Source organism: Rhagoletis zephyria, unplaced genomic scaffold, assembly GCF_001687245.7.
Source record: "Rhagoletis zephyria isolate East Lansing unplaced genomic scaffold, Rhagoletis_zephyria_1.1 Rzeph_scaffold_00238, whole genome shotgun sequence".
NCBI classification, from domain to species: domain Eukaryota; kingdom Metazoa; phylum Arthropoda; class Insecta; order Diptera; family Tephritidae; genus Rhagoletis; species Rhagoletis zephyria.
In genome coordinates this window covers 178,266-193,294 of record NW_016157322.1, presented here as the reverse complement: position 1 = coordinate 193,294, position 15,029 = coordinate 178,266, and the positions used below count along the sequence as shown (strand labels likewise).

At 34.9% G+C, this 15,029-nt stretch overlaps 1 protein-coding gene across 3 annotated transcripts in view; it reads left to right on the top strand.

Annotated features, from left to right (window-relative positions):
- Window positions 1–15,029, top strand: part of CaMKI (Calcium/calmodulin-dependent protein kinase I) — a 316,930-nt gene that overhangs the window by 140,153 nt on the left and 161,748 nt on the right. For all 3 annotated transcript variants that reach the window (XR_001846754.1, XM_017609613.1, XM_017609612.1), the window contains one exon: window positions 7,502–7,576. Coding sequence is in view for 2 of the 3 variants with exons in the window: in XM_017609613.1 (XP_017465102.1) it covers window positions 7,502–7,576 (75 nt within the window). In the remaining variant the exon portion in view is untranslated. The remainder of the gene's footprint in view (window positions 1–7,501; window positions 7,577–15,029) is intronic.

The following is a 15,029-nucleotide window of genomic DNA, read 5'->3' as shown; positions in this document are numbered from 1 at the left end:
TTTATCACGTGGCAACTCCTTTCGAAAAAATAAAGCTTTATTGCACATCTACAGGCCAAGCGCTTTAATTTTGCACCCCATTTTTGAAAATCGAGCGACCGGTGCAGATCTTTTATGCGGAACAAAAAATGCCTTCGCGTATTATTTTGGACTGAATTTCTTAACAGGTGGCAACTTTTTTCGAAAAGGTAAAACCTTTCTGAACATCCACACTCTAAGCCCTTTAATTTGGTACCTCACTTTTGAAAATCAAACGGACGGTGCGGATCTGAGGGCATTGATTAGCAAATAACTTGAGTTTAATTATTTAACAGGTGGCAACTCTTTTCGAAAAAATAAAACCTTATTGCACATCTACAGGCCAAGCGCTTTTATTTGACACCTCAATTTTGAAAATCGAGCGAACGGTGCAGATGTTTTAGGCTGTACAAAAAATGCCTTCGCGTATTATATGTATATAATAGATTTCATCTCTTTGAAAGGTATAAAAATATGCTAAGGAGTGTAATGCCATTATTAAAAAATAAAATAAAAAAAAACTGTTTAATATACCACGCTTTTATAAATGCACTAAAAAGTAGAAAATAATATTTCTCGGTCCGATAGAATTTGTTTTGCTAACTTATGATTTTGAAATTTTAGCAAAGGTCATTATAAACAATTTTTGAGATTGAAAACGAAAAACGTGGAGCGCATGCAGTACAAAGCATTAGATTTCATTGACAATAGTCAAACTACATAACATAGACCTAAAATTTCTACAGCGAAAGTACAAATATGAGATCGATATTAAGCGATAGTTATTCATATACCCACATACATACATATATTACTTTTCATATCAATTCAAGTCTATTACATGCGCCCCACGCTTTTCATTTTCAATCTCATAAATTGTTTATAATGACTTTTGCTAAAATTTCAAAATCAAATGCTATCAAAACAAATTCTATGGGACTCAAAAATATTATTTTCTACTTCCATTTATAAAAGCGTGGTATATTAAAGTTTTTTTATCTTATTTATTTTTTTCCTTTTAACTAGTTTCGGGCCAGTCCCAAACTGATGTCCAACTTGTTCCTGACTGGCCTCAGACGGGTTACCAACTGTACCCCAAAGACTAGTTATCAACTGGACGTAAACTGCTTACCAACTGGGTCCTAAACTGGTTACCAACTTGGTCTCCGTACCCCAAGCGGTTCCCAAGTCGAATCACCCACTGAGACAAACACCATGTGTTCTTGTGTCTCTGTCTAGCCCTTCGAAAGTTTTTGCTGGGCTATGATTTACATCTTCGCAAATTTTAAGCCTACCGGAACCAAAGATGTATACACATCAATAATTCAACGAAATTCTGATACATAAGCATTGTATTTTATCAGACTTTATTGGGGTATTCACAACGGTGTCGTAAGTGGTCTATTGTTGTACGTCGTAAACTTTAAACCCCTAAAAATATATTAACTGGGTTCGCAAAGTGCCATCAAAGTCAATGGTTGTGGTTTAAATTCTCTGAACATTTATTTTAGTTGTTAAAGTTTACGACATACAACAGTACGACACTTACGACACCGTTGTGAATCCCTCATATTTTATACTCTTTCAACATACGCACATGCATATATGTATGTACATTAGGGTGGTACAAAAATGCATGTGAAAAAGTAAAGTCGGATTTTTATGCTCCCACCCCTAGGATTGTTCTTTACCGAAAAAATATACCACTATTTTGAAATCAAAAAATATTTAGAGGTCGCTCAAAGCGTCCAAACTTTTCCATGTATTTTATATGCATGGGGAAAAGCAACTTTTCGTAGAAATGGTATAGAATTCTTAAAAATCAATATTTTTTATCGGAAAACTCTGTTTATCTGCAGGAGATTCCCAATAATAATACCCAATTGTTTATTTAACCATTTTTTCCTCGCAATTATAATTTATATGTCCGCCATAAACCCACAAAAACCCCGAAAAATGCAATTGGGGGACCAATAAAAAATTGTTAGTATTAAAAAATGGTTAATTAAACAATTGGATATTATTATTGAAAGTCTCCGATCGAAAAATATTTATTTTCAAGAATTCTATACCATTACTACGAAAAGCTGTTTTCCCCATATAAAAATACATGGACAACTTTGAGCGCTTCGAGCGATCTCTAAATATTATTTGATTTCAAAATACAAAAAGAGGGGTATAGTTTTTTCCATATAGAACAATCCTATTGTCACCCCATACATTACAATTCTGACTTTACTGTTTTGTACATAATTCGATATGATATCTACCGACGAGGTTGATGTCTAGACTTTTTATAGGAACTTCGCTGTAGTACCTTTGCTATAACACTGTACAGCACTCGGCTGGGTGTTGGACCAAACCAAAAAAAGTAATTTCTCCGTTTTTCGGAGTTAGCCTCCGAAATCGAGATATGGGCCTTCGAAATTCGAAATTGGACCTTTGGTAAAAAATTATTTTAAACTATTACATGTAAAAAGCAAAAAAAGTAAAAATACATAGGTGGTCCGCCTTTTGATCTTATTTGTATGGTATATAATTTTTTTGTGAAAACTTATATTACAGGTGCTATAACGGGTCAAAGGTCAGATCTTCGAAAAGTTAAAAACTTAATATTTCAGAAAATTTTTAACTGGTTTTAAAAAATTCATATCGTTGTAAAGATGATTTACCCCCTTTCTTCCTATATGCATATTTGTGAATAAAAATTTGAGAAAAGAGGAAAAAATAACTTTTTTTATCAAAAAAATTTTAAACAAAAAAATTACTCACCGATTTTTAAAAAACTGGCATACTAATTAGTAATACAATTGATTACCGTATTTAAATAAAACAAGTATTTATTAGTGTTTTAAGCATTAATTCACCTCTCTCATAATCGCCTTTACAGCGGTATAAATTTAAAAAAAAAAAAAAGTTATTTTTTCCTTTAAATGGGGTTTTTTCAAATTTTTATATACGAAGTATACAAATATGCATTTCAGAAGAAAGGGGTTTAATCGCCTTTACAGCGATACCAATTTTTTACAAATCGGTTAGTATTTTTTTTGTCTAAAATATTTTTTTTTATAAATAAAAAACGGTATTTTTTCCTTTAAATGTGTTTTTTTATTCTTATATACGAAGTATACAAATATGCATATCAAAAGAAAGGGGGTTTAATCGCCTTTATAACGATTTCAGCCTTTTAAAAATCGGTTAGTAATTTTTTTGTTTAAAATTTTTTTTATGAAAAAATTTATTTTTTCTTTAAATATGTTTTTTCTCAAATTTATATAAACGAAGTATACAAATATGCATTCAGAAGAAAGGGGGTTTAACCGTCTTTACAACGATAACAATTAAAAAAAAACTGTTAGTAATTTTTTTGTTTAAAATATTTTTTTTATAAAAAGGTATTTTTTCATTTAAATGTGTTTTTTCCAAAATTTATATGTACGAAGTATACAAATATGCGTATCGGAAGAAAGGGGGGTTTAATCACCTTTACAACGATAAAAATGTTCAAAATTGTTTGCAATATAAGGAATTTAATTTTTCGAAGGCCTGAACTTTGACCCCTTATAGCACCTGTAATATAAGTTTGCACAAAGTTTGCAAAGTTATATACGATTTAAATAAGAGCAAAAGGCGGACCACGTCCATATTTTTATTTTTTTAGCTGTTTACATACAATAGTTAAAAATAATTTTTTACCAAAGGTCCTATTTCGATCTTCAAAGGCCCATACCTCGATTTCGGAGGCCAACTTCGAAAAACGGAGAAATCACTGTTTTACCTATGACTCAGGCTCTTAAAAAAAATTGGTTTGGTCCAAGAAAAAAAGTTGATTTTGCCGTACAGTGTAATAGGTGCCTGGACAAACACCATTGTAAGTTGATAAAAGCGTTGTAAAATAAATATGTATGTTAATTAGAAATTTTACAGAAACTTATAGCTGCAAAAACAATTAATAGTTTTCCAAAATAGAACTAGGTATACGACTCTCTCGTTTTATCAAAATTATGCAAATCGATTCAATAGATTTTTGCATAATAATAAAATTGTATGTATTAAGTAGCATAGCTTCAATTAAGAAAGCATTTTAAATGCTTATATGTAATGTAACTCAAAATCGTATTTATGCTTGAATTTATTTAATTATCGAAATATATGAATTCCTCTGCAATAACGACGCAACTCAAAATTCAAAAAATCAAATCCCTTATTACTGTTCAGAGGCTCATGTCTCTAATCCTTGGCTTGGCTTAAAATTTCATACGTAGGTAGCTTTTTACTTAGATTAGCATATAGGATCCTTTTTTCCGCGAAGTGGACCAGAAACCGGTCTATTCGAAAAATCCGTTTTTTTTAAATTTGCTTGAATGTCTTTATAATTATTCTGTAGGTGTGTTTGTGAGTGAAATCCTCCTAAATGGTTGTACGGATTTTTTTTTGTGTGTTTGAGTTGGCCTCTGTATGGTTTAGTTTCACAATTCAATTCGCCAGTTGGCGCTGTAGTTGAGTTATTACTAAAAATCAAATTTATGATCCGATTTGGCTAATATTTTAAATATGTATTGGTAATGGTAAGAGCAATACTATTGCAAAAACGAGCTGCCAAGTGGCGCTGGAATCGAGTTATTACTAAAAATCAAATTTATGATCCGATTTGGCTAATATTTTAAATATGTATTGGTAATGGTAAGAGCAATACTATTGCAAAAACGAGCTGCCAAGTGGCGCTGGAATCGAGTTATTACTAAAAAAAGCCAAGTGAGAAAAAGTGCCGTGAAGGTCAGATTAAATCGACCTGTTGCACCATTGAGTATATCGAACTCTACTGTGTTACGATTGGCGCAATGGATGTGATTTTCCATTATTATTATGCGTCCCAGCTTTTAAGGCATTTCGTGTGAAATAAGTATATGTATGTACTAGCAGACCCGGCGAACTTCGTCCCGCCCAAAATTTTTATATATTTTATTGAAACTTTTTGGTCCAAGATTTTCACCAACAATTCACGTTTACAATTTTCATATGCACATTCGTCTGCTAAGATTATGGTTTGGTGGTCATTTGCCGCTTTAAATAACCTAAGGAAAGTGTTATATCGTGAAGAAGTTCTTGAAATTCTCCAGTTGTGCGGCATTTTATAGCACGGTTATTCGCAAAGCGAAATAAATTTTTTCCTCTTCACCCACTGGCGGCAACAATGACCCGGTTCTATAGTGAATGTCCTAGAAGCTTTACAGTATAGTTGGTGGCAATTTCAAAATGGGTGCGAATCAATGTTCTACAGAAATGCAATATACATATACTTATTTCAGACGAAATACCTTAAAAGTTTGAACGCATAATAATATTGGAAAATCACATCCATTGGGCCAATTGCAACGCAGGAGCGTTCGATATACTCAATGGTGCAACAGGTCGATTTAATCTGACCTTCACGGCCCCTTTTCTTACTTGGCTATTTTTTGTAATAGCTCGACTTCGGCACCACTTGGCAGCACGTTTTTGCAATAGTATTGCATACATATTTAAAACATTAGCCAAATCGGATCATAAATAAGATTTTTAGTAATAACTCAACTACAGCGCCAACTGTCGGATTAAATTGTGAAACTAAACCATCCAGAGACCCACTCAAATACACAAAAAGTTTCGTTAAAATCCGTACAACCATTTAGGAGGATTTCACTCACAAACACACCTACAGAAGAATAAACAAATTCATTCAAAGATAGCTAAAGGTCGGTACGTTTGTAGGCCTCACACCCCTTTTCAAATAACCCAAATTTTCTCCATGAGTATGGGCTTGATTTCAACTATATACATATCTCCATACGAAGTTCCAGTACTGTACCATGAATACTTTCAGAGATATGCAGTATAAAAATTCGATTTATATGGGAGGTGCCACGCCCCCCTTTCCAACAGCTGCCCTCTTTCTTCATGAGTATGCGATTGATTTCGTATATCTCCATACCAAGTTCCAGAACTCTACCATGAACACTTCCAAAGATAGGCAGTATGAAAAATTCGGTTTGTATGGAAGATGCCACGCCCCCTTTTCCAATAGTTCCAATTTTTCTCCAAGAGTATGCGATTTATTTCGTACATCTCCATACAAAACTCTAGAACTCTACCAAAAAATTTCCAGAGATAAGCAGTATGAAAAATTCGGTTTGTATGGGAGATGTCACACCCCTTTTTACAATAGCTAAAATTTTTCTCCAAGGGTATGCGATTGATTTCGTATATCTCCATACCAATTTCCAAAACTCTACCATGCACACTTTCAGAGATATGTAGCATGAGAAATTCGGTTTGTATGGGAAGTGCCACGCCCCCTTTACATATAGATTTTTTTCAGCCTAAAACCATCCTTGGGACACGTGCGGCAGGTGGCAGTTTCAAAAAAATCGGTTCAGCCGCTCTCGAGCCTTGCGAAAACTAACAAACGGCTTTCTAAATATATATTAGTTGAGATATATTATATATTATAATTATATTTTGACAGTATCCGTTGTTTCTGATTGGCGCAAAAAAATCTTGCCTAGTGACGAATTCGCCCCTTGATATGGTCGTTACTTAAAGCTATTTATATTCGAAATTGCATGAAAATTGGAAAACAGGAATCTATAAGCTTATCCAGGCAAAAAGCTACCTACGTACCGAATTTTAAGCAAATCGGACCGTAAATACGATTTTTTCGAATAGATCGGTCCCTGGACCACTTCCTGGAAAAAATGGATCATATATACTAATATATGCTAAAAAGCTACTTACGTACCAAATTTTAAGCAAATCGGACCGTAATTAGATTTTTTCGAATAGACCGTTCCTTGGTCCACCTACCCGAAAAAAGTAAAATTTTTTTAGCCTAAAACATGGTGGTTACTAAAAGCTATTTATGTACAAAATTTCATGAAAATCGGACCAGCCGTTCACGAGATTACCTGTTACAAAAAAAGGGACTTCTCTTTATATAATTAGTATATATATTGCATTTCTGTAGAACAATGATTCGCACCCATTTTGAAATTGCCACCAACTAAACTATAAAGCTTCTAAGACAGATTCACTATTGAACCGAGTCATTGTTGCCACCAGGGTGTGAAGAGGAAAATATTCTTCACATTTTTTATTTTTTTTGCGAATAACTGTGAAATGCTGCAGTTGGAGAATTTCAAGAACTTCTTCACGGATATAACACTTTCTTTAGGTTATATAAAGCGGCAAATGACCACCAAACCATAATCTTAGCAGAGGAATGTGCCAATGAAAATCGTTAACGTGAATTGTTGGTGAAAATGTTGGACCAAAAAGTTCCAATAAAAAAAAAATAAAAACTTTGAGCGGGACGAAGTTCGCCGGGTCTGCTAGTCAGTAATAAAAATATAAGATACCATGCCTATTAAGTAATATATTTTTTTAAGCATAAACTAGCCTAGTAGCTACAAATATTTATCAGCGTGTTTATCATTTTACATTGTAGATTAACGCATCCAAATATCGTACAACTCTTGGAGACCTTTGAAGACAAGTCGAAAGTTTACTTGGTCATGGAATTGTAAGTAATAATTTTTTATATTAAAACATTTTATTTTTATTATACAAAACCTTACAGACAACTAAAAAGAAAAAAAATATTCAAGGTATTGGTAAGACATAAGTCTTGAGAAAGAATTGATCTTTAAAAGGCGAAGTCTGGATATATTTTTCTAGAGATGCCGTGTAGCTCGTTAAGTTCTCTTGTAATAAGAGCAAAATTTTAAATCACAGCACAGTGGTCTTTGAGGAATGTTAAAGCTTATCTGCTCAAGAAGGTCAGGACAATTGACGAGACCATAGACAATGTCGCAGATAAATGAATAAATAGTTTAAAATTGGTGAATATATTTTATAATTTATGTACTTTTTGTACAAAGTTTGAAATGCATTTATATGCAGTTTGTCATATGTAGAATGAGCTGGACTTTAAAAATTTCAAATATTAAATAAACAAAAGAAATGGTATAGACAAAACTGGCCAAAATAAGGCGTTTCTTATATTTCAGCCACTAGCATAATGAACATCTTTCAACCACAAAATTCATTTTTTGACTTTTTTTGCATCGTCGGTGCCCGTAGAAAGTGTTTTTTTTTTTTGAAATTTCAAGACCCTACCTCCTAATTTTATTCGTTTTTATGAGAAATATTATTGCCTCCCCCCGTGGGGGGAAATATGCATAAAAATTTGGCCAACAAATATTTTAAGATCTCAAATATTTAAGATCTCTTTTCAGAGATAGTAGTTGAGATATCTAGGTTTAATTTAAGCCAGAAAGGTTCTTTCACCTTTTGTTTCTTTGCGAGAGCTTCTAAAATATTGCAAAAACTGCGATTTTTTGACACTTTGACCTCGTTTTTTTTTCAAAATCTGGAGCTGATGGAAAATGCAAATGCTGATGCAAAAAAAACCTATCAAAAACAGCTTTAACATTTTCCGTACAAAAATGTGTTTATATTTTTGTTGGGCTGTGCTATCCATTAAAAAAATGGGCAAAAATTCAGATTTCCGTTTTTTCTACAGAAATGTGTCCTTATGTGGTCTATAACACCCTTCGCTTCCCTATTTATTTATAGTTTTGCAAAATAATTCAATTAATATCATCATGCATGTGCAGTAGACTGCGCCTTATTTTGCACCTTTGTTCTACAAAGCAAGACTCTCCCCAAAAAAGTGTAATTTGGTCATAAAAACATGACCTGCCAAAAATTTTTAAGCGGATAACGGAATTTTTCACAACGCGGTCAATATTTTGCCTATACATCAGTGGAATGTTAATATATTTTAATGGCACTTTATGGAGTTTTACCCCCGATGTCAAAAATAGCTAAACCTCCCCATCCTTTTAAGTTATTGAGGTTTTTTTGGGGAAAAGCCGTCAGGCCTTTCGAAAAATTCAATATGGCATCTAGACAAACCGTAAATTGGATTTTGCTTTACAAATTTTGTGCCACCGGAGAACCCAACACTAAAAGAGAAAAGTTCCCTATAACTTCCGCATTTGAATATGCCAGGGGTGGGCAAGGCCAAGGCCAAAAAGAGCTACATACAAATTCTAAATGCTACAAAGAGCAACAAAAAAAAACAACAAAAACAAACATTGTATTTTTAAGTAAAATTATTATTATAAATGAAAAACATTAATTTTATTATTATTCTAATGTACGTAAGATATGTAGATATTAAAGAAAATTCAAAGACCCCTCTGGCCAAATTCTCAAAATCTGGTTTTACGTCAGTTAAAGCCGTTCGTAACAGTTCTGTTAAATGTTGGCTAGTCAATTGCGAACGGTATTTTGACTTTACGAATTTCAATGTAAAGTACAAAACTCGCAGTTATACGTTGTACCAAAAATTTAAAATATACGGCACGCAGCTGCTTCCAACAGCGGATATTTTAAATTGCTACTTTTGCCGGAATTCAAACAATGGTAAAGCTTTATGTTGCATTTCCAGTGTCTTATCTTCTTTTAATTCCAAAAACTCCAATTCTTCTTCGATTTTCTTCAAAAGGAGTATTTCGGATATTTTACATTCATCCTCAATTATGTTACATAAAAAGGGGTTTATGAAGTATGCAAACGTATATTTAAATAATTTCAAAGCGGCAAATCTTTTTTCAAAATCTGCTTTTGACTCATGTAGTTTTGCGACATATGGGTCCAATTTATCCTCTTTGACATATGCAATATTTTTTTCTAGCCATGGAAGATGGTGAAATATTCCTTTTTTGAGATCATGTACAAAAAGACGTAGTTTAGCTTCAAAACTTAAAATAATTTGCGACAAATCCAAAACATGTTTATCTTTTCCTTGCAGAGACAAATTCAAGTTTTGCAAATGTTCCATCATATCGGTTAAGAACAATAAGTCAGAAAGCCAATTTTCATTCTCCAATTAAGGGTAATGTTCCGATCTCAATTTGCGTATGTGTATATAAAAATAATAAAATAAAATAAACAACACAATAGAAAAGAATGTCCAGCAAAGAAATATGTATTTTAAAAAGTAAAAAGAGCCAAAATGTTCTAACCAAAGAGAAAGTATAAAGAGCCACACTTTAGTAAGTAAAGGGCATTTGCCTCAAAGAGCCGCGTTTGCCCACCGTTGGAATATGCTATGCATTTTTATCAAAAATTGTTGAAAAATTACGAAAACCATGACAATGCAAAATATTTTTTTTTACTTTTATTTCAACATATTTTGATTAAAAGGAAAATACTGATAAAAATAAAATATTTCACACAAACAACAGAAAATATAATCGATAATCGCATGAGGCTATTGCCTGAAAATTTTAAAATGCACTTAGTGGCATTGTGCTACTATTATAGCACGGCCCAGTAATCATAGTCAACTTATGTACAGTAGACTGCACTCCCCATACAAAAAACCATCGGTACTGTTTTTCAACTGGAATTATAAAATCTATTATATTTTAAGACTTCCACCAAGATATCTCGCAAAAATATTAAGATTTACGTGAGCTGGACCGATTTGAAAATACCTCAAAAAATTTACTAAACAGTTTAAGCTCAAAAAGTTTGCATAAAAATATTTAACAAAAAATTTCTACGGCATCATAATGAGATTTTTGATGCTGTTTTTGAACTTTTTAAACATGAATAACTCAGCCAAACCCTTACCAATTTAGACTTATGAGGTATCATGGGTAAGATATTTTCTCACCCTTTTAATTTCTTTGCGAATAAGCTCTTTCAAAGTATGAAAGAGGAAGGTAAGATATTTGATAAGGAAAAATTTGGGACCTGAATGAGTTTTCCACTGATACCTCATAATTCTATATCGGTAAAGTTTTGGAGCAGTTATTCAAGTTTTTCTTACACAAATCTTTGAAAAAAGTTAAAATACAGCATCAAAAATCTCATTAATATGAGTCCGTTGATACATTTTTTTAATATTTTTATGTAGATTTTTTAAGCTTAAACTGGTTTGTCATCTGAGGGGATTTTTTCCAAAAAATCCTTTAAGAAACTATTTTTATTCATTAAAAACTCCATTTTTAGAGGTATTTTCAAACCGGCCCAGCTCACGTAAATCTTAATGTTTTTCCGAAATATTTTGGCAGAAGTCTTAAAATATACTAGGTTTGGTAATCCCACCGGAAAACCCGCAACTTTTTTGGGTAATGCAGTCTAATGCACAGAAGTCTCCTTCATACCCAAGGCGGGCAGGTCCTCTCATGCCAACCCTTAGGACTTCCGACCCATCAGTCTTACGTCTTTCCTTCTCAAAATTTTAGAGTGGATAGTGGATGATTATGTACGGGGCGTGATACCAACAAGTAGGCTCTCCCCAGCGTAGCATGGCTTTACGAAAGGAAAATCCACGAAGGGCGCCTTGCACTCGCTCGTCGGGTTGGTGGAAAAAAGTTTATTAGATAAAGAGTATGCTCTGGTTGCCTTTGCAGATATAGAAAGCGCATTCAACAATAGAAGAGCTTGGAGTTGACCAGAATGTAGCGGTGCTGATTGAGTCTATACTTGTCAGCAGGACGACAACCGCTAAGCTTGGAAACACCACAATAAGCAGAATGGTCTGTAGAGGCACTCCCCAGGGAAGGGTTCTCTCCCCTCTTCTCTGGAATTTGGCGGCGAACTCTCTGCTGGTGGCTCAAGAGAGGGGGGGTTGCCACGTCACAGCATACGCTGACGACCTGGAAATTGCCGTTAAAGGCAAATACCCAAAAACCCTAATGGAGATTCTGCGCTCTAACATGGCCACGCTTAGAAACTAGACAGAGAGTAGGGGACTCGGAATAAACCCCGAGGAAGCCGAAGCAATTACCTTTACAAGAAAACACAGGCTTCCCATAGTCTTGCCGCTAATCTTTATGGGTGCGGAGATATCCTTGAAGGAGAATGTTAAGTAACTAGGACTCATATTAGACAGGAAACTTACGTGGAAACCTAATATAGAGGAAAGAGTAAGGAAGGCCAAGGTTGCATTATACACTTGCAAACAAGCGGTCGGAATTAAGTGGGGGTTAACACCTCGTATTACACATTTGCTGTACACCTAAATGGTCAGGCCAATACTCTTATATGGAATACTTGTATGGTGGCCAGCAACTAAAAAGGCAAGTTACCTGAAACTATTGAGTAAGGTCCAAAGAACAGCGTTTCTATGCATTTCAGGTGCCTTAAGGATCACCCCAAATAAGGCGCTGGAGGTGATAACCAATTTGCCCGCAATAAACCTGGTAGGAAAATACGCGGCCGCCGATTCAGCCCTCAGACTAAAAAGTATGGTGCTATGGAAGGATCGGCGGTTTGGTCACGCTTCCATACTTCACACTCTGGGTAGTTACAACCAAGAAGTTGACTACTCCGCTCCCAAACCAATCTTCGATAGGCTCGTTGGGACGAGCATCCCGTCAAGAAGAGAATGGCAAACACCAAGACCATGGAGACGGGGGGGAATTGAATTTTTACACAGATGATTCCAAGCTACACAATAGGGTTGGCTACGGAGTTTTCTCTAAGGAACTAGGACTGGAACTATCCGTCCGAATTCCGGACCACTGCTGGGTTTATCAGGCAGAAGTTTTAGCTATAAAGGAGGTGGCTGTGTACCTTAGTACGCATGCCGTAACGAAGACTACGATTCATATTTTCTCGGATAGCCAGGCGGCCATTAAATCAATGAACATAGTAATGCTGAGATCGAAGGTTGCCCAGGAATGCCTCGTAACTCTAAACGATATTAGCGCCGTGTCCACGGTCAGCCTCATATGGGTTCCAGGACACAGAGACATTGAAGGAAACTGCAGGGCCGATGAGCTAGCCAGGAATGGTACCAATCTACCCCTATGTGCAAACAGGGGCACTATTGGAATACCCATGGCAACCTTCAAATTAGAACTTCGAAATAGCATGATCCAAGAGGCCAACAGGTCATGGCTAGAGGAGAGCATTTGTAGAACAACCAGGCTGCTTTGGCCGCAAATAGAAAAGAAAAAGAAGAAAGAGTTGCTGTGCCTCTCAAGAGAAGATATTGCGAAGGTCACGGCTTGTGTAACCGGTCATTGGCTATTTGGCAGGCACTCTTCAAGACTAGGAATTTTCTCCCACGAATATTGCAGAAGTTCCAGAGATGAGGAAGAGGAAGAAACCGTAGAGCACTTCTTCTGTAGTTACCCAGCTTTGGCCAAGAGGAGAGCAGGCTTTTAAGGCAGGCCCTTCTTTAGCTCTCTTACGGAATTATTACGCGTAGGAACCGATTCTACGCTTTATAAGAGCCTCAAATTGGTTCTCTGAAGAATAGTCACCGAGGTTCCCGTGTTCTGCAGTGGTATCACAATGGACCTTCAAAAGGTCTAAGAGAGTTGGTAACTTGAACTGACTACCACATCAACCTAACCTAACCTAACCTAGATTTTTATGCTAATATAAATTTCTGATTGCTGTTTATTTTGCCTTCAAGTTGTTGGTGGAACGTAGGTACGTATGTGACACTGTGATATCGCTTTGTCTCACTTGTTTTTCGACTTCGTTGTTTTGTTATGCTGGCTGTCCATTTCCCTTATTTTCTGTTTTAGTAAACTTTGTATTAGGTGGTGCGGGTAGTTGTTTTTAGTGAGAATTCTGTTTATTACTGCTTGTGTCTCTAAATTGTGCGTGGCTTATTGTTAGTATTTTATGGATAAGGTTTTTTGCTGTGTTTATAAGGATAAGGTTTTTGGTGCTTCACCAACATTCCGACACATTGATCTATTAAAATCATCCTGGAAAAGTGTGACGAGATTCAACCAAACACGAAAATACCGAAAAATAAGTGCCACAATATTTTGAATTTCTGTCTGAAAGAGAATAATTATTTGACATACAACGGAAACTTCTATGCCCAGAATTTTGGGATGCCGATGGGAAATTCCCTCTCGCCAACGATTGCTGACATAGTCATGGACAATTTATCGGACAATTCCTTTCCACATGCAAAGGGAGCGAAAACGAGTGCTGCAATAAGGTGTACATTGGCACAACGAAACGACCACTGGGAGTTCGCCTAGCTGAACACGAAGCCGACATTAGGAAAAATAAAAACAGCACCGCTTTAGCACAACATGTGTTAGCTAGTGGTCATAGAGCTGATCTGACCAACGCGAGAATATTGGATAGGGAAAAAAGAGAAAAAACAATATACACACTGGAGAGTTTAAGAAGTTTACAAAAAAGAAATGTAACAATAAACAAAAAAGAAGACACTGACGACATCCCGGCTGCATACTTATTATGTTTATAGCCATTTTAGTATTTAGTTTGACAAGTGTACCACAGGGTGATGGTATGAAAGCTGCTTAAATTTTGAAGTTTAAATGTTAAGTGTACAATAGTTTATTCTTCAAATGTAAGTTTTTCAATGTTTTCTCAAAAGTGTTTAAGGTCCAGTATCATGGAAAAAATTGCTAATTGACACAGATTCAATACAAAATTTGTTCCTTGTTTTTTGTGCGTACAAATGTTTTGTGTACATATCAACAAATTATAATAATAACGTCCTTATGTTTGTTTCTTGTTGATCTTTAATAAAGAAACCGCCCCAGAAGATGCCAAAAAGGTTGGCGAAACGTCGGGCAGCAAAGTGAAGAAAGTCTTTTCTTGCACATTTGATCAAAATAGACTAGTACAAACCAACAACAACAAAAAAACCCATATACAGTAAAACCCGCTTAAGTACCTCATGAAAAATGTCAGATTTTTGAGGTACTTAGGCGGGTTGGGTACTTAAGAGAAAATAATTATTGATGTAGTTACATCTTTTTGTTAACTTACATAAATATGTAAATCCTTGAATAAAAGATAAACATTTAATAAAGTATACGTATTTATTTAAGATTTTTCAATTAAAATACGCTGCCACTGAGATTCAAAATATGTAAATATTTTAAGGAATTTTAAAAAAGCACTTAAAAGGCGAAAATTATAGGTAAAATGGTAAATGGGGTACGAAA